We start from the raw sequence: 27,954 nt of genomic DNA on the forward strand, positions 1-27,954 counted from the left end.
TACTTATAAGGCCACCACCTTAATTCAGATTATCATCATCTCTAGCTTAAATATTTCAACAGCCTCCTAATTAGTTTCTTTGTATCAAATCTCACCCCTTTTCAATTCTTATTCTATGGAACTGTTAAGGTGATTCTCCTAAAGTACAAATTTGACCATGCCATTATTCTTTTCAATAAATACCATTGATCCTCAATTGCTTCCAACATCAAATATAAGATATTTCAAATTCCTTTTTTATAGCCCTTCAGAAACTCTCCCCAAGCTATCTTTCTAATTTTATTATACATGACTTTCTGCCCAACACCATAGGATCTAGCCAAAATGCTTCCTACAAATCTCAGTTCAGTAATCACTTTTTCTACACAAAGTCTTTCTTGATTCCACTTTATGACCCTTCCACTTTATTCTTTATATATTTTATATGCATTTCTTCATGTAAATGTTGACAATTGTGATAAAATATAACTTTATTATAGGTATTTATTATAGGTAGGGAAAATATTTGTATCTTTGTGTTCTCTCACCTTGCCTACAAGTGGCAAGGGTAAGTGCCTAATAAATGCTTGATTGCCCAACTATGTGGGCTATAACATCAGAGAAGGAGAGATCATTATGGATAGGTTTGGAAATGACTTTCTGTTTTGGACTTTGGCTCACATATACATGGAATTTTAAGGTTGACATTCCTAATCACTATCATCTGAAACAGGTAGGGCAAGTATTAGTATTCCAATTCAAGAACTAACTCATTAGCTTCAGAGGTTAAGTGACTTTCCAAGGTTACAAGGCTAATAAATATCAAAAACAAGGTTCGAATGTAGATCTCTTTGCTCTAACACCATTTCTCTTGCTACTATTCCATTGTGTCTCTTTTGATGGACAGAAAGGGTTTAAAAAAAATCTTTTATCTTTTTGAAATACAAATTTTTGTTTCCAGAACACGTCACTGTTTGACGCTTTTTGTTTGTTTATTTTTGTTTAATGTTTTGCTTCTCTTTTTTCCCTCACAACCACTAATAAAGGGATCTGGCCATGTGACACTAACTACTACTACCTTCCTTCTCAAGCTGACAAGTCCCCAGAGAGAGCTTTGATAACAAAAGAAAGAAGCTGGAGAGAATCCATAGAGAGTAAAAAAGAAAAAAAAAAAGAGCTCCATACCAGGTCAGTAAATTTATCCACACAGATCATTCGAATCAGTTCAGGAGTTGCAGGGCTGCTCATTGAAAAAGTTTCAGTCAGGCCTCTCTCCTTTCGTGCTGCAGTCACAGCATCAAGTATAGCGAAGAACACAGATGATCCAAGGAACATTCCCGATTCACCTAAACCCTGAGAAAAAATAAAGAAGTCCAGAGAATTTCTCACATTTACATCTAAAACAGATGCTAGTTAATCAATATCAAAAGCAATATATAATCACAGGTAGCCACTTCTTTAACAACCTTTTGAGGATGATCTAGACAGTACACATAGACTTAAAATTATTTTAAAAACTACTTTATTGATGCTCTTTTGTAACATCATTATCACTTTCCAATAGATTTCTACCCTATCTGCTAAAATAACCCTCCCCATCACAAAGACATACATTTAAAATAAACCAACATATTGGCCATGTTTGAAAATAAATAAATGTATGTATGTTTCATTCTGGACCCACAGTCTACTACCTCTCTCCTGAAAAGTGGGTGACATATTTTACTGTCAGCCTTCTAAGTTAAGATTAGTCATTTCATTGATCAAAATTCTGATTTTTTTTGCAGTTGTTCTCTCTTATAATAGTGTGATCATATAAATTGTTCTTTTAGTTCTTCTTAGTTCATTTTTTTATCAATTGATATAATTCTTCCCAAGTGTCTCCAAAATCTTCATATTCCTCATTTCTTATTTAATAATATTCCACTACTGTCACAAAAGAAAATTCATTAAGCAATTCCCCAATCAATGGGCAACCAACATTCCTACTAGCCTTTTGCTGCTACAAAAACATGCTGTATAAATATTATATTTATATAAATATTTGTATTTATATAAATATTGTATGCATTGGCTCTCTCTGCCCTTGACCTACATGGAGATTATCCTGCCTTGATTTCTACTTCAAAAATAATGTGCCTAGACCATCTGACTGCAAATCCAATGTACTTTTCCCTCACCACAAGAATCAGATTTTATTCTAGTTGTAAAAAATTAGGATCATACCCCTTAGAAAAGACAATTCTTCCCCAAAACCTGAACAAATTTATAAATATTTATTGAGGAACTAGTATGCTTTGAGTTATCAAGGACAGGTAAGTAAAGGACAGGTAAGTAAGGACAGGTAAGTAAAGGACAGGTAAGTAAAAAATGTTACATTCCATCAAAATGGGAACACAGGGCAACAATATATGAAAATGAGGTTAATAATAGGGCTTATGAGGGAGTTTTAGCCTAGCCCAGTCTATCCTATCTTTGCCAAGCCTCTGCTCCAAGCCAGCCTAGGAGCTGGCCAAGTTGTAATAGAAATGGCAGCCAGCAACAGAAATAGCACCAACAGGATGAAACACCTCGATTCCTTTTATGAAACACCTCCTCCTGGACTTAATGGAGGAAGATAAGACCAAGCCAGAAGACTGAATGCCAGATGTACTGGGGAATGAACATGCCAGACAGCTTTTGGCTCATGCTCCAGATAAAGGACTCTGGATACCCCTGGGGAAAGAAATCAAAGTTGTGCAATGCAGGTGCTGAAACAGTATGGGCTCCAGACAGGTGACAGGTTGTTCAGTAATTCAGACTATCTGACTCTTTGTGATTCTAGGATTTTCTTGGCAAAGATACAAAACTAGTTTGCCATTTTCTTCTCCAGCTTATTTTATAGAGGAAAAAACTGAGGGAAATAGGGTTAAGTGACATGCACAGAGTTACACAGAGATAGTAAATGGCTAAGTCTGGATTGAATCCAGGTCTTTCTGACTGTAAGGTGGGCACTCTGTCTGCTGCACCATCTTGCTGACAAGAATCAACCATACTTTTCATTATTGTATACCTGTCCAAATTTCTTAAAGGGTACAAAATTATATCTTTCTCAGAAGCATGTTTTTTGAATTATATCCATTAAACAAGTTATCAATTATCAAATAAGTTACATGGGAGAGCCTGAATAATTAATTGATTAGCTGGCAGAGAAATTTCAGATCTATCACCAGGACATTAAGTTATGAACTACTCCTACATATACTGATATATTTATATACTCCTACATATACCTAATGCCATTTTCACTCCTCATATTTAATTGCTTAAAGGATCTGTGATCTGAAAACATAGATCACAACTCACTCAGACCTTCTCATTTTATGTCCATGCCCTCCCAGAAATCCCCCCAAAATAATATACCAAACATTCTGGAGATCTTTTTCTAGAGATTTTTAATTTTTCATATAGATGAGAGGCAGCATGACATTGTGAACAAAAAAGCAACTCTGGAATCTAGGAAGACTTAGCTTTAAATCCTATTCCTAACATACAGTGGCTGTGTCACCCTGGGCAAGCCACTGAACCTCTCAGGATTCTAAGCAAGTTTAGACTATAAATTGCAACTACTCAAAACAATTTCCTCACCTCAGAATACTGATAGCAAGGAAATCACAGGATTAGTCCCTATTTCTGTATTTGTGGCAAGTAACAGTTCTCTTGTTTAGATTCATGTAGTAAATAGACATTTTTAGATTCAAATAAATTAAAGGTGTTAGTACTTACTTTAGATGAGTAAATTGCAATTGGGTTTTTTGTTGAAGTTAATAAAGAAACATTAAGCTCCTCTGGGATGTCAGTGATTGAAGGAATTTTATATTCATCTGGACTTCTGGTATACAAGACTCCCTCAGGAGAGTATTTCAGTTCTTCCAAAGTATAAAGTCCAACCCCTTGGGTAAATGCACCTTCAATCTGAAACAAATAAAATATAGGTCTCACAAAATATTTTAATAGTTATATACTTCAGGAATCCATAATTTTTGCCACATGAGTTCTCCCTCCGCTGACAAAGGATGCCTGAATTGTTTAGCAATTTTTTAAGTTGTTATGATGAAAAATGTTAATTATCCTATGACTAATTCGGTAATATGTCTATTTGAATTTAGAGAATCAGGTTTACAGGTATTAAAGATGAACTCCATCAATGGACCTATCCATGAAATCTTTGAGCTTACAAGGTCCATTGGAATTTGAAGAACTAGGAAATTCAGAATAATCAAGGAAAGGATGTGATTATAGAGCCATCAAGAAAATGAGTTTAAATCTAATATCTGATATTTATTAGCTATATCACTATGAACAAATCAGCTAATTCTTCTGTACCTCAGTTTTGTCAGCTGCAAAGTAGGAATGTACCTTCTTCACAGAGTTATTTGTAAAGTACAAATGAAATAACATATATGATGTGCTTGGAAAAACCTTAAAGTAAATTATGTGTTAGCTATTAAATAACTTGCCTGAGATGTAAAAGTAAGTAAAAGAGCCTTGATTTCATCCCAGACTTCTAACACCAAATCCATTTCCACTAACTCTATACCACAGCTACTCCTATAATACTACTGAATGCTAAATACAGTAAAATTCCTGTGAATTTCACATTCCTAGTTAAAATTTTGCTATTTCAGGAAAAAAATTAAAGGTATTCAGAATATTCTGAATTATCACAAAATAAAGCATGTTGCCCCAATATTAGCAATCTTTTTTTGTACATTATTGCTCCTTTTCAGTTAATCTCTTTTTTTCTCTTTGCACCATCTTCTTTTTTGGAAGAGGGATATAACAAAATGTTGGATTAACTATTATTGTATCATGGGTTAGGCAGAGATGGCTACTGTCTTCAACCATCAACTGTGAGTAAGAGAGGATGAAGCCAGTATTAAAACTTAATCTGCTCAATTTTTCTGTTCTTTGCTACTAAAATCCAGTTTAGGTAATTTTAAAGTACAATTTAAGATCAAATATATGTAGGTTATATTTAATTAAGGAACTATGAATGCCTTGTGTGATATAAAGGAAGGATCCAGTAAAAAGAGAAATCTATTATAATGATGAAACTTAGGGTTGTTGGTTTTTTCGGGGTTTTTTTTTTTTTTTTTTTGAGTTGAGGATATATGTCTGCTAGTCTAGCCGGAATACTCAGGGAAAGACATGATCCTTTTTATGACTACTTCAAGGCTAAGTTCAAGTGCCACATTTTCTCTGTATATTTGCCTTATCCTTCTCAATTTTCCTTGAAATACATATTTGTGTTTCAAATATCATCCCCTATTAGAATGTAATTAGAATTTATACAGGTGTCTTACCACAGGAATTCTTGTTTTTATTCGGATAATTTGGGGTTTGGATTTGTTTGGGTTTTTTTATTTTTTCAAATGATATTTTATTTTTCTCAACAATATATAAAGACAAATTTTAATATTCATTTTTTCAAATTTTAAATTCCAAATCCCTCCCCTTCTTCCCTTCTAACCCCCCCCCAGGCTACTAAGCAATTTTATATAGGTTACATATGTAGGATCATGCAAATAAATTTCTATATTAGTCATGTTGTGAAAGAAGATAAATCAAAACAGAAAAAATACAAAAAATAAAGTGACAAATACTTCAATCTGCATTCAGACTCTTATCAGCATTTTTCATCATGATTACTTTAGAATTGTCTTAGATCATTGTATTGTTGAGAATACTTGAGGCATTCAGTTGATCATTGTATAATATTGCTCTATGCACAATGTTGTCCTGGTTATGTTCTCTTCATTTTGCATTAGTACATATAACTTCACACATTTTTCTGAAATCATCTTGCTCATCATTTTGTGTAGCTCAATAGTATTCTATCATAATCATTTATGACACATTTCTAATTCTGTGCTATAATAAGAGCTGCTAAATTATTTTTGTATCAATATATCCTTTTCCTTTTTAAAACATTTCTTTGGGAATATAGATCTAGTAGTGATAATCCTAAATCAAAGGTTATGCACAGTTTGATTTGATAACCTTTTGGGCATAGTTCCAAATTGCTCTCCAGGATAGCTGCTAAGTTCACAACTCCACCAATACATTAGTGTTCCAATTTTTCCACATGCTTTTTAATTTTTATCATTTTCATTTTCTATCATATTAATCAATATGATAGGTGTGAGGTAGTGCCTCAGGGTTGCCTCAATTCCCTTTTCTCTAATCAATAATGACTTAGAGCATTTTTGCATATAACTATAGATAACTTTGATACCTCTTCTGAAAAGTGTCTAGTTATCTCCTAACCATTTATTAACTGAGGTGTAGATACTATTTTTATAAATTCAACTTAATTCCCTATGTATTTGAGAAATTGGTTCCACATTAGAAAAATGTGCTATAAACATTTTTTCATAGTTATGATTATTAATTATCTATTACCCTCTACCTTGTTCCCCTTATTTATTTCATTCTCTCTTTTCTTTCTTCCTGTAGGTCCTCAAAGTGTTTTGCTTCTGAATATTCCCTCCCCAAATCTTCCCTGTGTTTCCTTGGGCCTTCCCATGCTTCTCATCTTTTTTCCCCTCCTATTTTCCTATAGGTAAGATAGATAGCCAACTAAGTGGGTGTATTATTTTCTCTTTGAGCCAATTCTATATTCCCTATCATTGTAAAAGCTCTCTCACACCTCTTTTATGTGACATATCTCCCTTTCTTCTCCCAGTACATTTCTCTTTCTTATCCCTCAATATTTTTTGCATATCATTCATCATATTTAACTCACACCCATGTCATCTGTTTATGTTTACTGCATATAATGATGAGAAAGTTCTTAGGAGTTACAAGTATCATCTTCCTAGGTATGAATGTAAACAATTTAACCTTATTAAATCCATTCTAATTTCTCTTTCCCGTTTCTCTTTTAATACTTCCTAGGTATGAATGTAAACAATTTAATCTTATTAAATCCATTCTAATTTCTCTTTCCTGTTTCTCTTTTAATATTTCTCTTGAATCTTGTATTTGAAAACCACATTTTCTATTCAGCTCTGGTACTTCTCCTCATCAGGAATGCTTGAAAGTCCTTTATTTCATTGAATATCCATTTTTCCTGATGGATCCTTCTGACCAGTTATCTGACCCCCTTACTCTCTGTGGGCTGAGAGTTCCGGAAGCTGCTGCTATTGCTGCATGGATTGAGTCAACCACTGCTTGTTTGCTTGGGCATAGTCTGTGCTGGAATGTACTCCATTCTCACCTTTACTCAGCCTTTCCTGCCAACTTTCTGAGTTATCTTGGGCTAGAAAAATTGTTTCACCCCAGCCTTTTGAGGGGTCAACCACTCCTGAATTCATTTTGAGACATTATTTAAAGAGGGGAATTTAGGAGAGCTCATGAAAGTCCCTGCCTTTTTTCTATCATCACCCCTATTTGATTTTTTAGAATACATGTTTTCTTATTAAATTCAGCTCAACATTCTAACCTTTTGAGATTTTGGTGGATTCTTTTTATCATCTAATATGTTAGCTAAGCCATCCAATTTTATATCAGATGAAAATTCAATAAACACGACAACCATTCTTTTATCAGAATTATTGATAAAAAAAAAAAGTTCATGTAGCGAAGACCAAGCACAAATCCCTTTGGCATTCTACCAGAGGTCTCTTCTGAAGATGAAAATGAACCATTAATAAGCACTCTGAAAATGTCTCTCCAGTGGGTTCTGAATCTACCTAACATATAATCCCAAACATATAGACTAACATAAGAGACTTTGTCTAATGTTTCATTAGCAATAAAGTAAACTACATGTGCAATATTCCCTTGAATAGTACTATCATGGATTCCCTCCTTTTTCCATAATACAAAGATATGCTTCCTGAGTCTCTGGCAATATCCCTAGTTTCATCCCTTCATTATTCTTCTTTACTAAGGTCTGGAAGTGTTGGATTTTGTCCTAGTATTAGTCAGATACTGCTCTGATTTTGAAGGTTTGTCATTTGCTGCAGTAGAGACTCTCTCCTTCATATTCCTATTATATCCACCATTTCCCCACCTTTGAAGATTTCAATTTAGCCAACAATGCTTTTTGTAGTAAATGTTAAAAGAGACAAAATAAAATTTATTGCTTTTAAGACTGAATTCTTTTATAAGTTTTCAAGTTCTTTCACTGGGCAGGAAAAAGATTTATTATCCTGTCTAAAAAATAATGAGATGGAATTAGTCTGACAAAACCAGTTCCTAATAAATCTATGCCTGATACTTTTCAATCTCTGCTTCCTTTTCTATCCCTTTAATAATGCATTTTAGACATTTTTAGACTTAGTTTAAACTCTTTAGTCTTTATTTTGCAGACTGAATTCTCTTCCATTTCCTGACAATCATAATGACAATTGTCCATCTCTAAAACTGCACTCTGCCTTTCTCTCCTATTTTCCGCAGTCTTTCATATATTAATGACAGTGGTTCTATAATTTTACAAATCAGTTCCTTCTTTAATCAAGTAGAACTACTTCTGCTTAGAAGTAGTTTATGTATGTCTAGTGACTCAATCTCATTAAAGGAAATTAAGTATTCTCTTATTCAAAGGTTTATCTTTGGTTTATTCCTCCCTGTTGTTATGTTTTTGTTGTTTTTTTTTTCCTCTTCAAGAGAGAAAAGAAAAGCAAAACAAAAGTTGAAAAGAATACTGGATTTGGAGTCAGAAGATCTGAGTTTTCTTCAAGACTTTACCATTTATTAACTAACTGACTTCTCCAAAGACACAACTTTTCTAAGTCTTAGTTTCTTTCTTAATAAACTGAGAAGACTGGACTAGATGATTTCTAAGATCCTTTTCATCTTTAAATCCTAAGATCTTCTGTGTTAATAGAGTTATATGTCTTATTATGGAAAATTTCTAATTGTAAATATGTGGGAGCTGGATCTAAGAACTTCATATAAATGTTTTAAGCAAACCATTTATCTTAGGATCACAATTTGAGAATATGTTAATTTGGACTCATTGAGTAACCCAGGGACAACTCCCTGTTGGCAATATAATAAATTTCAGGTTCAGTTTTTTGAGAAGCATATGCCCACAACTTAAGGAGTTAGAGTTCAACAAGAGTAACTGGAGAAGACATAAATGGGGGAGGGAAGTTGCTTCTTTAAGAACATATTAGTATTCTCAACAACATTGACTTCTGGAGAACTTTAGGAACAGCTAAGGTTGCAAAGTGTTCAGTTTGGGGTCCCTGATCAACATTTTATCATAAAATAGAGTTGTAATTATTTCTTTTGGTTTTCCAGTCAAAATTTTTTGTTCATTTTTTCATTTTGATTCTGGCACATCTAAAAACAACTGAAAAGCTCCAGAATCAAATCAATCAATCTATAGCACATGATACATGACAAAGTACTTCAAAACTGATTAAATTAGTTAGTCAATAAACATCATTAAACAATTATGTTCCCAGTAAGAATTGGAGAAACAAAGAAAAGCCAAAATACAGTCTTTAAACTAAAAAGTCCACATACTAAAGTAGGATAAATAACTGTAAAAATATAATACATATAAAAATAAATAATTTTTGTATGTATATGTATATATATATCATAGTTATAAAAAAATGAATGTAAATATACAGACACACATGATATAAATGAAAAGAAGAAACCAGCAGCAGAACCAAGAATGACTTCCTATGGAAGTTGAGCTGTGTATGAAGAAATTGGGGAAACCTAGGAGATAAAGATGAAGAGGCACAGTACTCTAAACATAGAGAACAATCAGTGTGAGAGGAACACAAAGTAGAAGGGCTGTATCACAAAGAATAGGGAGAGTGCACAAAGAATGCACTCAAAAGGCAGTTGGGACTAAAGCTCAGAAGAGATAATAGAGTTGGATATTTAGATCTGGGACTCATCTGCACAGAAGTGAAGATTTAACCTATTTAAACTGAGATCACCAAGCAAGAGAGTATATAAAGGGAGAACAGAAGAGGGTCCAAGAAAAATCCCTAGAGAACATCAGCAAAGGAGACAAGAGTGATCAAATAGGAGAAGAATGAGGAGAGGGATCAGTGTTTCTAAAACTTTATTCTTAAGTTTTGAGAAAACAAGATCATTTAAAACCAGCCATATATTGGACAAAGAAATAAAAAAATTTAAAATTGTCTTTGTTCTTATCCATCTTATATGCTACTGATATTTTAAAAAAAAAATCACCACTAGGTTTTTTACCGTAGCATTAAGACAAAGCTATTTTAAAAGTCTTCTTCCAGACTATTAGATATGATATAATTTGTTGGGGGTTGAAGGGAGAAAAAGAAAATCAAATATTCTGTCTCATTTAGGCTGAAGGGTTACATATTAGTAGTGTTTGGAAAGGAAGACAGAAGAAAAATCAATTAAGTAGAATGCATATACCTTAATTCCACAGCCACTATTTGATTAATATGCACAAAACTAATGAAAAATTAAGTGACACTATATAATAAGTGTACATACCTGTCCTATATCTATAGCTGGATTAATGCTAAAAGAGGCATCCATGACGATATCAGTTCTGATGTTCTGTATAAAAACAAATTAACATATTAGGCAGTAAACCATATTTAATAAAGCAAATATCTATAATTTTATCAGTATAGGAACGCTAAAAATATGCAGGCCATGGCCCCTCTCTAGCTTAGGAAATATTTTTCCTAAGCTATCACCTCAGAATTGAACATTTCCAAATATATCTTGGACTTGTCCTTGGTCAATAAGCATGCAATCTATCATGAGGCCTGGCTTTAAAGTCTTTCTCACTTGGTAGGATGTGCCAAAGATGCTTGGGCTCCACTGGCATAGACTTAAAGAACTTACTATCTCCTCTACACCATAGTAAACTATTGGTAGGACTTTCGGGGAGACTGAATTAAATAAGTAATACAAATATTTTCTTTCCCTGCCAATGGGGAGGTTGGGGAGGGGGAATTAAGGTAGGGCTGGACAAGAAAGAGTCAAAAAAATTATACTTGTAAAAAAAATTCTTAATTGATTTGTCAGTTTAATATTGTTCACATTTTTTAAAAGAAATGAAAGAGCAAAGAAGTTTCTTTCATAATCAACAAAAATGTCATTCCCATATCTGATTGCCTACAATCTCAGGGAGGGAAGAAGGGAAGGAGGGAAGGAAGGAGAAATAGAATTTGCTACTAAAAACTTTTTTAAAAAATTAAAAATGTTTTAACATACATATGTATACATGAGAAAAAAAGATTAATGTTGTAATGGGCTGAGGTTTGAGTTGATGCACTGAGGTCCCAAGTATGTGAGGCTAAATAGTAATTGGGCTATACTCTATTAATATACATGATTGGATAAAGAATGGTCCCTGCCCACTCTCCGTGCAAGTCCTGATGTGTTGTATAGGAAATGACGATTTTGGTGGGTGGAGGCAGAGAGAGACAGGAAGAGAAGCAGGGAGAGATTGGGCCTGGGTTCGATACTCCTGGCTGCTGGTCATGTGGCTGCTGGTCTAGCTAGCTTCTTGACTCAGCTGCACACATTGCTATCGCCGATTCTCTTCCACCTCCGATCCTTCTTCACTGAGAATAAAGACTGACAATTTTCCCCTAACCTGAATTCCTGACTCCTGCTGATTTAAAAATACACAATCTTCACAAATGTCTTTACAAAATGCAATATTTCAGTAAAGATTAAAAAAAATCTTCAAACCATATCCATTTGTAATTCTGGATAATTTTAAAAGTAAGCACTATACATAATTTTAAAAAATTTGGTTCATAGAATTTCACTCCCTCTCCTTTAATCCAAAACCACGACATAATGATATGTATATAACAGTAAGTAGTACCCTCAGTAAAGGGCATGAGGTCTTAATTCCAATTTCCACTTGACGTTTAACTCATCAATACTCTCCTTTCTCTTATGGTCTTAGACAACCATAACATGCAGTCCAGAAGGTTATCAAGACCTGATATCTTTGTGCAATTCAACTGTTGCCAGAAGAATTCAAGTCAAAGTCTCTGCCACCTACTTTCTTTGGCTAGAAACAAAACCTAATAGAGTACTTAATTGCATGTGGCAGTTGCCACACCATTTCCTAATGATGTATAGAGGTTTCCTGTTTGTTTACTTGCTTTCTACTTCTGTAGTTCAGGAGAATGACCATCTATTTACCTGTAACACTGGAAGTCAGAACTTCAGGATTAATTATTACCTGCATTTGTGTTTTATCCCTCGGATAAATGGAGCTTCACGAAACTATATATTTTTTTTTTATAAATTTATGTTTCCCAAAATGTTAGACAAATGCTTTATACACAGTAAGTTCTTAATAAATCTTTGATTGAATGAAGCAATGTCCAAACAAATAATTAAACAAAAAAGGTTAAGGTCTATACTTATTGTCCAATATGTAGAGTACCTAAAACTTCCTAATTGAAAAGGTGTTGTTTCTGGCTTTCTACGCAAACAGGAACAAGAACAAAGTGAAACCAGAATTAATGAATACAATCATTTCTACATTAAGGAGAATGGGAAAATATTACCATCAAAATTATACTATATTCTAGTGAAAAATAAAGTTTGATTAGAATAAGGATGATTGAAAACTCATTTAAACCTACATGATAATCTAGAAAGCAAGTTCTTCTTTTGTCGACTATATTTAAGACTTTAATATTTCCCCAGAATTCAAAAAAGGGTTTCTGTGGCTTAACACAGAGTGGGCCACCTTAGGAATTAGGCATGCCCTGTGACTTTCCGAAATGAAAAAAAAGATTTAAGAACAAGTGGACAGGCCAATGTTCTTCTATAAAGAAAGAGAACTCTTACCGTATGCATTAAAAAATATGAACTTTATGTATTCTTTTATGAAAAACTTTTATTTTAATAAATAAGATAATAAAATGACATGCATTCTTTACCTTATGGGCTCCTGTTAGGCAGTCAATTTCAACCTCTGAACAGGCTGCTCCAAAAACAAAGTATGGATAAACATCACCTTCTCCTTTCACCCAGTCCATGTGTGCTTTGTAGCCCCTGATTCAATTTAATTCAATAAGCATGTATTAATTAAATGTATATTATGTTCAAGAAACTATACTAAGTAATAAAGACACGAACATAAAAATGACATAGCCCTGCCTTTAAAGAACTTACTGAGAGGTTGCAACAGGTATACCTATAAGAGAATATAGCATACACAGTACAAAGTATGCTCAGAAGTATCCAAAGTTGTAAAGGTCAAGAAGGTTGATGACTGAAAAGGGGTACTAGATTTTGGAATTAAGAGATTATTAATAACTTTGGAGAGAAAAGTTATAGTAAAGAAGTCAGATAAGTAGTGATTAAAAAGAGCCTGAGGAGATGGCAAATTGAAGGGGGAAGCAAGAATTTATTTAGAACCTAGTAAGTGTCAGACACTGCACTAAGTGCCTTACAAATATACAAATGAGTGCTTTACAAACATCATTTAATTCTTACAGTAACCCTAGAAAGTAAATGCTATTTTAACTCTATTTTATAATTGAGGAAACTAAGGCAATAAGTATGGATAAGATAGTGCTATTCTAAATGATTATTGACCATTCATGTTAAGGAAAGTCATGGTATACATAATGCGAAAATTTTTTTATATTGACTTTGAAAGGTTTTTATACTTACCTATAAACAAATAAGTAAGTTTGAAGTAAAAGTTCAAACAAAATTAACAAAATTACACTGTGAACTGAGTAGGAGAACCCTAGTTTTCTAGATTTTCCATTCTGTTCTCTTTGTCCAGATCTTTTCCCTCCTCCCCATTCATTCATTCATGCAGGAAATGGAGACAGAAAAACCTTTTTAATGCTAAACGCTAGCCTAAATTCAACTTTATATTTTTCTTTTATTCTTTATATTTAACCAGTTGTTTTCTGAGAGGTAGCTTGGGATAGTGGAGAAAAAGTCTAGCCTTGGAGTCAGGAAGATATATTAGCTCAGTTACTATAGGAAAATCATTTAAACTCTCAGTGTCTCCCAAACAACTTTTTAAGAGTATGAGTTATAAACATCAATTGCATCAACGAAGGAAATTTTCCTACCTAGAATTTTTCTAAGCCCATAAATTCACACATATGGATCAATAAATTTTTTTCTTGATATTTAAATATATATATATATATATATTTCAAATACACAAATATACACACATTTATATATATTCTAATAAGATCAATTAAGTGTCTTTGAGTCAGTATTGTAGAATGCAGTTGTATTATGGAGTAAGAATACTTGAGCTCAAATTCCTATTCCATCATTACCTGTGAAATTTTGGATAAGTCATAATTTCATAGTTTCCTCATCTGTAAAATAGTGAAGTAGGGATAGATTGGAGGATAACTAAGGGTCCTTTTAATATTAAAACTATGGTCTTTATATGTTCCAAATCCCATGATTATTTTGGCTACAACCAGCATAGGCAAAAAAAAAAAAAAAAAGATTAACATCAAAAAATACTTAATGATTATTTTGCTTATTTATGAAAAATATAACTTCAGACATGTAAGAGCTGTGTGACACTGGGGCAACTCATTTAATCTTAAAGTAACTTTGCCTCAGTTTCCTCATATGCAAAATGAGCTGAGAAGGAAATGGCAAACCACCCAGTATCTTTACCAAGAAAACCCCCAAAAGGATCATGAGGAATCAGAAACAACTGAAAAATGACTAAACAACCAGAAAAATTGACTGAATATTCTTTTTTACAGAGAAAACAACAAACTTTAATGTAAAACATAGTTGAAACAAGTATAAAGTAACAGGATCCATCTTGAAATAGCTTGTATTCCATCAATAATATTTTTGTTAAAAATTAAATATCATTCCATCTAATAGAATTTGGAAGAGAAAATATACAAAATGGACACTCAAAAACAAAGATTTTATGTAAACAAATATTGGACTATGTTAAAAAAAAAAAAGAGCCTATATCATTAAATAGTCTACAACTTAATCTCTCATATAGAGGAAGACTTCTTAAACTTTTTCCACTTGTGATCCCATTTTGCCTGAGAAATTTTTACACAGGTATGTGTATAAAGGTATAGAAAACAGGTATATAAATCAAACATTTTCTGGTAACAAATCATAATTTCATGACTCCCACATTCAATTACAAAACCCCATGGCCACAGTTTAAGAAGCTTTAAATAGAGAATAATTTTAGAAGAAAAACATTTAAATATTCCTTACCTAAAATATCCAGTGGCTGAGAGACTAATGCTTTGGACGAAGGCTTCATTAGCCTATAAAAATAATATTTCTAAGAATATAAGCTATTTTATCAAAATAATAAAACAATAACACTATTACATAAGAAGTCCAAAAATATGACTAGGTTGCATACTACCCTATAATTATTTGGGAGATTAATTCTCTAGAGAAATAAGCCAATGAATCTTGAGTGAAATTCAAATCCAAACATGTTTCTGTAATTATATTGTTCACAACATGTTTGGATTTGAATTTACATACATATATATTTCTTCATTTATATATATATATATATATATATATATATATATATATACTTCAAAGAAAATATAAGTGCCTTTAAGGCAACAATCATTTAATTTTTATCTCTGTACCATAGCTGGCACATAGTAATGTGTTAATACATGCCTGCTGATAGATTAATTGTTGATTTACAAAGTCTGAACATAGTCAATAGAATTATGGCTTTATTTAACAAGCCAATGCAAAATTCCAGTGATTATTATCAATTTTGAAAATCTCCAAGAAAATTTGACAGTTTACCTTCTTCTACCACTCAGAGATAATGCTTTTCCCAATATAATTTAGGGATCCCCTCTTTGGTGGATTTCCACACTACAGAAGCTATATGAACAACAATTATATCTATAGCTATATCTGTATATGAGTGTGTATATATATATATATATACATATATATGTTAATGCACAATCTTAATTTTAAAGAACCTTAGAGGAAAGTATTTAATTATTGATAAATTAATAGTATCATTACAAATCAATCCAGTTTTTTCCAGTTTTTATTCTTCCTTAACTGAGAGCCTCATCTCTAAGGACTTGTTTCTTATGAAAATTATATATAATAAAGATGCATTCAGTGTTTTCAAGACATTGTTATTCTCAACTCCTGTTCAATTAATTCTGTTTTAATGCTTTTTCCTAATGATTTTGTTGTTTGAAAGTTGATTGAGGTGTTTTTTCAGATATAAAAAAAAAGTATCAATCCAAAAGATTTTCTCCATGACTAGCTATCACATATATTGGGAGTATCAAAATTATTAAATCACACCAAGAATTTTTTTTTAGAAAATTACTAGTAGCACACTAATAGGAGTTAGTATAACACAAATAAGTTTCCTTATTTGGAATCCCCCCTCCTAACAGTGTATACTATTTGTCATTGTAAAAGTCCTTCTTTTTTTAAAAAAATATAGTACATAGAACCATGGAACTATTATTTTGATCATTAAAAGGAAACCTTAGTATCCATTGTGCTATTACATTGGGTATGAGAATGATCGTTCTTCACTTGTAAACTGTGAATAGATGATCAATCACCTGCATTCAAGAATGTTTTTACAAAGAACTATTTATATGATACATCCTAATCTTAGGATGTAGCCTAATCCAGAGGACTAAACAATAAGAAATACAGAAATGTAGAACAGACTCTTTAAACTGGTGATCCAATACAAATATATAGAGTCAATGGTTTTATTCTTTGGCCAATTATACTCACCCAGTCTTTCCAAGTGCCATTGGGATTCTTGCTGATGATGGGTTCAAGGCGTTTCATTAGTGTCTGACATGCAGTCTGAAGGTGATAATAGTATGAAGGAGGTGATAAAATTAAATCATAAATATTTAAATAATAAATACAATTTAAAATATTTATTAAATATAAATATTATAAATATAAAATTAAAATTAATATAAATTATAAACAAATAAACTTATTTAGATACTATACAGTATATTGAATAGCCAACCCAATCTGGTGATACTACCTCACTTTTTTTTTAACCAACCAGTCTACCTGAGATGTAACTTATAGGCCAACTCTATCGGATTTCCTTTGCTACCTAGCTTTATTGGATTCCTTACAACCATCCCAAAGACAGAGAGTCTGTAAGTAAAGAATCTCCTCCTTGTTTTCACACTTCTAAAGTAGCTTAAAAGAAGATTTAACATAATCTACTATGGGGGGGGGGAGAGAGCATATAGGGAAGTATATAGTAACAGATGAAAAAGGTATGTTATAGGTTTCACAGCTTGTAAAGATTTTTAGTTTTATTTGGTTCTCATCAACAACTTCAGAATTTGATTCTTATTCTTTGTTAGTTCCCTCTTTAGTTCCTAGGCCTTTCTCTTCTATGTGGAATCTATACATCATGCCCTAAATTCCAAAATATACTTGCTCTCTGATATGGAACTTAATCCTCATATAGCTCCACCTATCACCTCACTCATTTTTCAGGCTGAGTTAACATACTAACACTGGTACTAGTAAATATGTGGAAACTTTCCTTTTGAGCTACAGAAGACAGTCACTTCTCTGCCTCTTAGTACATCTAGAGCTGGGCCCAGTCCCTTAGCAACCAACACGGAAGACTGCATATTTTCATAAAATACATATGAAAATGTAATGAACAAACGGGATTATCAATGCATTCAGACATAGGAAACATATCTATTTACAGGAGACTATTTTGTATGAAATTTTTTTTCAGGTTGGACCTGTGATTTCATTGTATATGGCCATTATACTCCATACGCTATTCCAGAGGGAAGGAGAAGGAGGGAGAAAGGGAGAGAGGGAGAGGGAGAAAGACAAAAAGAGAGACAAAGAAAGGGGGGAAGAGAGAGACAGAGACGGAGACAAACAGAGAAAGAGAGAGAGAGAGAAGGAAGGGGGTTTCCAAATAAGGAAACTTCCCTATCAATGCAACGTATGAAACCTGTTCTGCAAATTATAACCTTAGAGTGATTTGGGGCATGACAGACTATCTGACTTATTCAAGTGACAGAATCAGTATAATATAATCAGAAGCAGGTTTGGACTCAGGTCTTCCTGTAAGGTCATCTCTTTGCTAATTATGCTACTGATTAGGTACTGCCTCTGCTATCTTGCATTTCTTTCACAAGGCTGGATCTAGGTTTTTTTTTCCTAGCTCTGTCTATGATTTTATAACTTCTGCCTAAACCAAGAAGGTCTCGAAATTTCCTGATATCATATTGACAGGTATTGGTCCATCAAACTGTGATTCTATCAACTGTTAGCTATGAGATAATGAGAAATTTATTTACTCTCTGAGCATGTTCCCTTAACATTTTTTTGAAAAAAGGATGATATGCTGATTCTTGCCAGGTAGAAAAGTTCATTAGGTGCTGGGTGAAATAGCCACTAAACTTCCACCTGCAAAGTTTTGTTACTACATTCCACTACCTCCACAAAGGGCCATTGTGAAGATCAAATGTGTTAATGCAGGTAAAGTTCACTTCTTTATTTTCCAGCCTTGCACAATTCCCTGTGATCTACCCACTTGTGAGCTCCCTTCCACCTATACATCTGTGCTCTGATGCATCCCTGTAGGTCAGAGGTTGTCAAACTCACAAAGTTTCTAAGTAGAACTAGATTAAAATGTAATTGGGAAATAATAAAAAAAATACAATAGAAAATAGAAAATGCTAATTTGTAGCTTCTAAAAGAAGTTCCTATTTGAGTTTGATACCACTGCTACAGAGTACCTTACATTTTAGACCTTTCCATCTTCTAAATCAAATGATTTAGATGTGAAAAGGATTTTATAGAAAACTAATGTCATTTTTCATTTTTCATTTTATACATAGATAAGGCAACTGAAGCTAAAGAAGCTAAGCAACTTTATCAAAAATCACATAAGTAATAAGTAGTAGAAATGAAATTTAAATGTGGATCAGGTTCTAGCTACAAAGGTAGACAATCTTCTTCTAAATCTAAAAATATTTATTTACGTCTCTCTTATAACACCAACCAGACTGTAAACTCCAAAAGAGACAAAGCTTACTTAAGCTTTCATCTTCCCTAGTATTGCATAACAAAATTGGCAAGGAAGAAATAAAGGCAGAGAGGGATTGGGGTGGGAGGAGGAAGGATGGAACTAGGTATCATGTAAGTACTAAGGATATTAAAAACAAGCAAAGAGACAGGGTCCCTCAGGAAATTTACACTCTAATATAAAAAGAGAACATATAAAGAGATGGCCAGGAAAGGAGAGGAGAGACCAGGCAAATGAAGTCCAGAGAATGAGTCCAGTTGGAAGTGAAATATGTCTCATTAAATGGCATACCATGGCCATACAAAAATGCATAACAACATTCAACATATGAATAATTAATGAATTATATCCCTCCTTTCTACCCTTAAAAAGGAATAACAACCACCGGCCTCTGTTAGCCTGCAGGTTCTTCAGTTTTCTATGAATTTTTAAGTTCTCTATTATATTTAGTAGGCTCTCTGTGGAAATATTTATGCCTAACCAACCCATAAGATTTACAGGCAAGGTCTTATTCATAACTTTATTTTGTCTTAACATAGGGATTTAAATTTAAAGAGAGAGAAGAATTAGTGCAAATTTATACTTGTCTCTATACAAAAATTTTGGAAAGAGCTCTTTGTTAATGACAAAAGTATATAGCCTTCCAATAGAAAAGAAACAGTCCTTTTTTTTGGGGGGGGGAAAGATTTCTACATCAGGGAAGGGGATGTTAAAAGAAAAAATATAATGCTTCTTCTTTTGAGAAGATAAAGAGTAAATTGGGCTTTTTGGTAATTAATTGTGGAAAAATTAAAATTTTACTACTGTTTAAAAAAAAAGAAAAATATTTACTATTTCACAATAAAAACAAAACAAAAAAAAAAACTTTGAGCTATTTGTTGTTTCAATCCAAATGTCAATCAAAATAAACCAAAAACATCAGGAGAAACTCCGAGGTACAAAGATTTATCTGTACAAAAATGAAAACTATTTAAAAGAAATCTGAAAGTTGAGCCCATAACCTGCAGTGCTTTCCCATTGACATCAGCTCCAATTGATGCTGCAGTCCCAATTGTATTTGGTACCATTCCAGTATTCATTTCACTTAAGTACACATCTGACATTGGTATCTTTAATTCATGGCTGGCCACCTGAATGACAAATGAACAGATAACTTTTAATTCCCTCTGCAGTTATGATTTTTAACATACTCAAGGGCTGGTTTTTAAAAAATATATATCATTATATATAATAAATCCTAATTTATAGACACATCAAAGAACATTCCATTTTAACTTTAATTTTTTAAAACTTATATTACAGTCATTTTCCCTACTCACCCTCCCCAGCAGAAATACCTTTAGATTTTAAAACCCTTAATCTTTATAGAGCATTAAATTTTGTCAAAGGTACATGAGTTCAAATAGTGCGATTCTGAATTTAACTAGAGTACAGAAAATATTTTTCTCACCTGTATCATTTTGGTGTTAAGACCCTGTCCCAATTCAGTTCCCCCATGTGTAATTAATACAGACCCATCTGTATAAATGTGAACCAAAGCAGCAGCCTGGAAAACAAAAATATAAACTGACTCTTTTTCTTACCTTGAAAACAATCTTTATAAACCATGGCAATGTGGACCAAAGTGACTTATCAAGTAAAATTTAGCATAATTTAATTCTAGCAATGATAGAAGTAAACTTGTCCTCAACAAATAGAAAGAATCATCCAGAATAGCATGAGTTTTACTGAAGAATTTAGAAATAAAAGAAACTGAATGTACATCTAATTATTGGAATTTAGCCATGTCCCAACCATTTTTTTCAATATATTTTTCCAATACTTATTAAATGTTTGCTGGGTACCCAACACAAAGCTGCTTTTTACTTTAATCAAAAAAGAGTTATCCCAATTTGTTTTGTAGCTCTTTAATACACTCATCATGAAATCAATATTACAGCTATCTGTGGAGATGTCTCATTACCTTATTAACTGTAAGTCAATTGGGGGGCTAGAAATATATCTTAACTAAACTCTATCTCCTTTCAATAAATGCTTGTCTTATATAGGGCTAAATCGTATCCTGATAAGATTTGATTTCTTTGTTTCTACCACCTATCTACCATACTGATATCACTGCCTACCAATCAGAAGTGGGGGGGTAGGTGAAGAGGAAGGAGAGATAGGCAAGAATTATCCTTCTCTAGGGTCCATCTGGAAGAAGAGAAAGGCAAGTATACTCCCTCCACCCCCATACTCTCACAGACTTCAAACCTATAAGGATGAGTCCATTAGATGCAACAAATTGTGAGAAACTCTTTGCTTGGATTTAAACCCTTTATGCTGATCTATCTGGGACTTGGTTTTATTGACTATCAATTGAACTGTTAATTCTTCCTGTTGCCTCAGATTACAATGACTGCTGAATTTTGATATACAGGTATATGTTTTACCTTTTTTTCCCCCCGAACTCTGTATTTACTGAGTTGTCATTTCTTATTACTTCTAAAATACCCCATTTACCTCTGGCCCTTTGCAAACATAGGGTGCTAGGAAGGGCCACTTTCTCCTTCTTTCTTCTTTTATGTGAGCTTCTGAGCTCCAATAGATGAGACTCTGGGCTTAGTTTAAAAAATATGTGTAAAGTCCGGGCTGGTCTTGGGGAAATAGCACACTATCCTTCAAAAAATAAATGATGAATCCTAAATTTTAGTATACTCTTATTAATCTTAGAGTTTATTGTTCTTTATTGACTTCAGCATTCCCTTGATCATGCTTGGGATAACTATTAGTAATATAGTCTCCCAGACCAAACCTTTTCCAGACATATCTGTCTCTTTATTGCCCCCTCATGTTCATTCTGGCATCAATGACTTTGCTCAAGTTATCTCTCTGCCTTCAATGCTTTCTCTACTCCCCCTTTCTGCTTATTCTAACCCTACCCACTCTTCCATACACAGCTTGCATTCTACTTCTTCCATGAAGACATTCCTGGAGTCTCTCCAGCTCACATTGATCCCTTTTCAGGACTCCTAGGTACTTTCAGGTGAGTATCCATCCACCAGGATTTTATGCTCTTATTTAAATATTTCATATTAGTTGATTTCTGAATCCCCAATATGACTATAAACTCCTTGATAATAAGATTTGTATTTCATTTTTCTCTCATTTCTCACATTGCTACACATAGTGCTAACCTGTAAGAGTTTATCAATAAATAGGTGCTGAATTAAATTGATCATTACCATTTCTTGATTCAAAACACTGAGATTTTTCTTAGAGAGTCTGTAAACTAACTTTCCTTCCAAACATGATAGAAAATGTCTGTTACTGAATTCCAAAATAGATAGGCAGACTAGTGTCTCTTGTCATAAGACCACCCTCCCCTAATTGCTGCTCTACCTACACAGAGTATTAAATTAAGGCAAATTCTCTCTTACTGCCTTCTATCTGATTAAGAGGGAAAGTAAGTGCTTAATTCATTAAATAAGAATTTATTAATTGCCCACAATGTGAAATAGCACAATGCTATATACTGAAGAGAGACACAAAGATGTTTAAAAAATAAATAATTCCTGCTATAGCATATGTAAGTAAATACAGAATAGATATAAAAATAAGTGTGAAATATTTAAACATAAGATAATTAGGGGAACATTAGCAAATGAGGGGATTAGGAAAGATCTCATGTAGAATATTTCTTGACATGACAATTCACAGATGAATTTACTTAACGTGTTTAGAATTAAGACGCTTTTAAAATTAATTTTCAAAAATTACCTGATGATAATATGTCTTTGGATATCCTACAGAGAACTTCATAGGAATAATGGAAATCCCTCTCTTCTTCCAGTAATTCTGCTGATTAAATAATTCTACAGCCTTTCTTCTGCTATAGTATGAAGATTTTTCCATACATTCATTCCAACATCTTATCAGATTCTTTGGATCAAATTGCTGTTTGTGGATTGTTCTATCAACAGTTTTGTACATGTTTAGTTCCCTAATCTGATGAAAAATATACAGACATTACAACAAAGACCTGCAGAAATTTGAGATTAATATATGAGTGTGTTCTATCAATATGGATCAACTTAGAAAGAAAAAAAAGTCATTTAAGGAACTGTGGAAAAAAAAACTTTTCTTACATAGAATGGCTGAAATCAGGATGGAAAGAGGAAAAGAATAAAAGAAGAGAGTAAGATGATTTAAAAAATAAGCTTTCAATAAAAAATGTATTTTAAAAAGAAGAAATGTTATGCAACTATGGCAAAAAAAAGTCTTGTCTCCATTTGATCTTTTCTTTTCTTTTTAAATTACCTTCTCTGGTGGTAAATTACATTTAGCTGCCACAGCTGTTATCCAGTACTCTGTCACAAAGGTTCCCTGAGGAAAACCAAAGCCTCTGAATGCTGTATTGGATGGCAAATTGGTTTTGCAAATCCGGCCTTGAACACGAAGGTTGGGAATTTTATAAGCATTTTCCAGCTTGAGTAAAGCATACTCTATCACCTGAAATTTTTCCAAAGATGGACACTGGTTTAGAATAAAATTATTAATATTAGATAGCATTTCAAAGGATAAGCAACCCAGTCTTCCTCCCAAAAGGCAAAATAACACTTAAACTACCAAGAATATGAACATCATCCTTTTCATAAAAATTTGACCTCTAAAATTTATAATTTATCTTCAGTCTTGTGTCAGATATTTATCTTCAGTTCTCATCAAGCAGCTGATAAATAGTTGCTATATAAAACACTTGGGAAAAGTCAATGATTACCATTGAGGTGTTGAGAGACCCTTGCTCTTCTCACCAGGAGAAACAGCTAAAGGCCTTAACAATAGAACAGAAAAACATTAACATTGAACATTTGATTGGAATATCTGACACAAAATAGAAAATAATAATGGTCCTAACATTTCTTATAGTGACTTAGTAGTTCACAAAGTACAGTCCATACAACAATTCCACAAAATAGATAATGAAAATATTATAAAATCTACTTTACAGAAGAGAAAGTTCAGATCTCAAGACATTCAAACGGGGAGTAAATAAAAAAGCTACAACTTGGTCTCTGGGCTCTAAGCTCTTTCTAAATGTACTATTTATGTGGGAGTCATCTCTAGTTATTCTGATCTATATCTTGCCACTGGACCTAGATGGTTTTGGAGGAGAGAGTGAGACAGGTGTCCTGTCTCACTTAAATCCAATTCACTTGCAAGTCATGATATTTTCTTCCTGATGCCATGGTCCTCTTTGAAAATGAAAGATAAACAACAACCTGTGAATAGTCATAGCAGCCCCATTGAGGGCCCAATTGACCACTTCCAGTTGTGTTAATGTAACTAACTCTTTCAATTATTCATTCATTTGTTTGATCCTTCCTTCCTTCCTTCCTTCCTTCCTTCCTTCCTTCCTTCCTTCCTTCCTTCCTTCCTTCCTTCCTTCCTTCCTATATAAAGTCATTAGCTCAGATCTGGTCTTGCTCTCTTTTATTGTAAATGGAATAATTTTAAGCCCCACTAATCACTCCATTATTTTCTCCTACTCAGAGTATTAAAGTATTGATAGGAATGAGCCAGATGCAAAAAACAGTCTTTATGGAAACAGTGGCAGTACAATCAGTGAGAGATCAGAACCGGATAAGTGTTCAAAAAGAAAGTGTGGGACTGGGAAATAGGAAAGAGAGATATTTATTTGTTCACATAAGCAGCTGAGCTGGAACTAGAATGAATAGAAATAAGAAAGAGTGAATTGAGGAAATATTCAACTTGTATACCATATGATTCTTCTTCTGCTAATTAACTTTGTTATTACTCTACATTTCATCTACTGGTGACCCACTAAAAAGAGATCCTCCAACACACTACACTTACAAAGATCGTTTTAAGTTGATTGTCCTTAATAATGAAAGACATGGCACATTTATATAAGTAGCTTACCATTTCTGATTCATCTGGTGTACATCCTCCATTAATATAATATTCAATATCTGCAGCCTCGATTTTGCCATTATTCATAAAGCCTACCTAGAATTGGTATATACATAAACATTTGAGAACAATTGGCATTTAAAGCATTATAGTGAATAATTTACATTGCATGTAAAATCACATAACATATTAATTTTTTTTAGTGTCTTTTCAGAGACCATTCTTTCCTTCATGATAATCCATAAAGAATGTATGTAGCATTATGCAAAAGTTTGAAATCACAAATCCATCACTTTTCCATACTTTCTCTATTACTTCCTCAATTCTTTGCTCACTCACTTTATATTTTCCAAGTAGTGGGTGGCGTCCTCCAGTAATCAGCATATCATCTCCACGCTCCAAAACAAAACGAATTGGGCGTCCAGTCCTGAAAGAAATGAATCAAACTTTTAGGGAAAAATCAAGAGAATAATAAACAATTGGTCAGTCACTCAGGTAATAAACATTTGTCAAATACTTATATCAAGTAACAGTTACAAAGAAAGGCAAAAGTCTGATCCTACCCCAAAGGAACTCAAAGCCTAAAGGAGATAACATACAAACAACTATATATAAACAAACTAGTTATATACAGAATAAATAATAAATAATCAACAAAGAGCAGTATCTAGATTTAAAAGAGATTTGGAAAGGATTACTTGAGATGGTGAAATTTTAGTTAAGACTTTAAGGAAGCCAAGAGGCAGAAATCTATGAAAATTCCCAGAATCAGGAAATAGAGAAACAGCAAAGATGCTGAGGATATCACTGGATAAAAGACTATATGAAGTCATATGAGATGTATGAAGACTGGAAGGGTTGAAAAGGAAGGGAATTTAGATTATCAAGAACTTTAAGTACCAAACAAAGAATTTTATACTTGGTCTCAGATTGAGGACCGAATTGAAGATCTGGGGAGATTTCAGGAAGACTTTTTCTTCCCTTAATGATATAAAAGCCCAAAGTCTAATGAAATCATTGTTCAAGTTAGTCTCAAGAAATATTATAAAGTAATTTGTTTTATTTAAGCTTGAAAATAAAGGGAAAAAATTAAAGCTTTCCTTATGGGTGAGAAAATCTGTAGCATTTATAATAGGTTCTTTTTAATAGGCAGATAGGTGGTTCAGTGAGCAGAATGCCAGGCCTGGAACCAAGAAGACCTGAGTTCAAATTTAGTCTCAAATACTTAGTAGCTGTGTGACCTTGGGCAAATCACTTAATCCTGTTTGCCTTAGTTTCTTCATCTATAAAATAAGTTGAGGAAGGAAATGGAAATCCACTCCAGTATCTTTTTGAAGAAAAACTCAAAAGGGGTCATAAAGAATCAGACACAACTGAAAAAGGATTCAATAACAACAACCATATAACTAACTTATAACTATTATCAGACTTGAATTAGTGGCTGATTTTTTAGAAATGTTAAAACCCTTCTGAAGATTAAAGTTGAAACAGTAGAGTGAGTTGGAGGAGTACAAGAAGTTCTGTTTAGGAGATGTTGAGTTTGAGATGTCTATGGGACAACTAGGTGCAGATGTCCCAGGTAGTTAGTGATGATTGATCAGAATGTGTTTTTTTCTGCCACTGAAAATTATTTTTGGACTGGAATGAACAAGACCAAAAAAAAAGCTTATACAGGATTGGTACTCAAGATAATAAAAAGATAAGTAATAAGTTATCCTATTACACTAGAAGAGTTCAATTCTCCTGGACCAAATGAACTACACTCTAGGCTACTGAAAGAACTGTCAGAGATGATTACTGGGCCATTGTCAGTGATGTTAAATGATTGTGGAAATATTATAGAAGTAAAAATAGTAAATGTTGTCCTGATTTTCAATAGAAACAAAAAAAAAGAGAAAATTAAGTCTGCAAACTATGATAAGATTAACTTTATTTTGATTTCTGGCAAAATTTTAAAATATCATTAAAAGGTCAGTGAACACTTCAAAAAGAAACCAAAAGTCATAATGGGCCAAATAGCTTCATAAAGAATAGGTTACAATCACACTAATGTATTTCCCTTTTTTGACGGGGTTACCATAATAGTAAATCAGGGGGAAATAGTTGAAGTAATTTGCCTAAAATTCATTAAGTCATTTGACAAAGTTCTTTATGGAGTTTTTATTCTTCCTTTTAAAAAAGAGAAGAGACTTTTGTGTTATAAGCAGGTGGATTTGGAACACATTGAATGGTTAGATTCAAAAAGTAGTCCTTAATAGTTTGGTATCAGACTTGAAGGTGTCTAGTGGACTTGTGCTTGGCCCTGTGTCTGCCTATGGATGCCACATTTTGGAAAGACATTGGTAAGCCTTCTTAGCTTCTCAACAGTAATAGCAGCCCTACCAATAATTGTGTGACTCAAACTGATTACAAAATTATTTAGTTATTGGTTTCTGTATTCTGGAGCTCTTAGGGTTTCTCCCTATTGTCAGCTGAAAAAAATGGTGGCTATTAATTCTAAGTATATATCTGTATCTGTGTGTGCATGTTTATACTCTCAATATGTATACAGTAACTCAAAATCTTTGAAAAATCTGCCTAGAAATCTCAACAATATGAAAATGTAATTAATGTGACCCAATTTGAGGGGAAGGGTAATCCAATCCTGTTTGATTTTCCCACAATAATTTCAGAATTGTTTTAGTATAGCATTTCTAAAATTTTGCTTCAGGAAACTTTAATGTTCTATGTAATGCAAATAAGATTTCTATGGGAATCTATTGATACCAGTGAGATTTTCTCCTCTAAAATATTTAATATTGAAATTACAAGTTGTCTTTTATTTCCTCCACTTTGTTCTCAATTTCCCAGACTCCCCTTTATGGTTGAGAGATTTCTATATACTGGCGTAGCATTTATGGATTCATTGAACATATCTCTACCAATCAACAAATGCTTATTATGTGCCAGAATGAAGATATAAAGATAAAAATAAAATTATCTCTGCATTCTTGGAG

The 27,954-nt window shown here is 33.0% G+C and overlaps 1 protein-coding gene across 1 annotated transcript in view; it reads right to left on the reverse strand.

Annotated features, from left to right (window-relative positions):
* LOC100921509 (aldehyde oxidase 3-like) overlaps positions 1-27,954 on the reverse strand; it is an 83,896-nt gene that overhangs the window by 6,816 nt on the left and 49,126 nt on the right. Inside the window, exons 23-34 of the mRNA XM_031960221.1 lie at positions 25,298-25,385; positions 24,968-25,054; positions 23,345-23,536; positions 22,805-23,032; positions 20,496-20,591; positions 20,047-20,175; positions 16,747-16,821; positions 15,208-15,260; positions 12,903-13,017; positions 10,474-10,539; positions 3,745-3,933; positions 1,165-1,332 (exon numbers count right to left, since the gene is read on the reverse strand). Coding sequence (XP_031816081.1) covers positions 1,165-1,332; positions 3,745-3,933; positions 10,474-10,539; positions 12,903-13,017; positions 15,208-15,260; positions 16,747-16,821; positions 20,047-20,175; positions 20,496-20,591; positions 22,805-23,032; positions 23,345-23,536; positions 24,968-25,054; positions 25,298-25,385 — 1,486 coding nt within the window. The remainder of the gene's footprint in view (positions 1-1,164; positions 1,333-3,744; positions 3,934-10,473; positions 10,540-12,902; positions 13,018-15,207; positions 15,261-16,746; positions 16,822-20,046; positions 20,176-20,495; positions 20,592-22,804; positions 23,033-23,344; positions 23,537-24,967; positions 25,055-25,297; positions 25,386-27,954) is intronic.

This window comes from Sarcophilus harrisii, chromosome 3 (assembly GCF_902635505.1).
Source record: "Sarcophilus harrisii chromosome 3, mSarHar1.11, whole genome shotgun sequence".
Classification (NCBI taxonomy): Eukaryota; Metazoa; Chordata; class Mammalia; order Dasyuromorphia; family Dasyuridae; genus Sarcophilus; species Sarcophilus harrisii.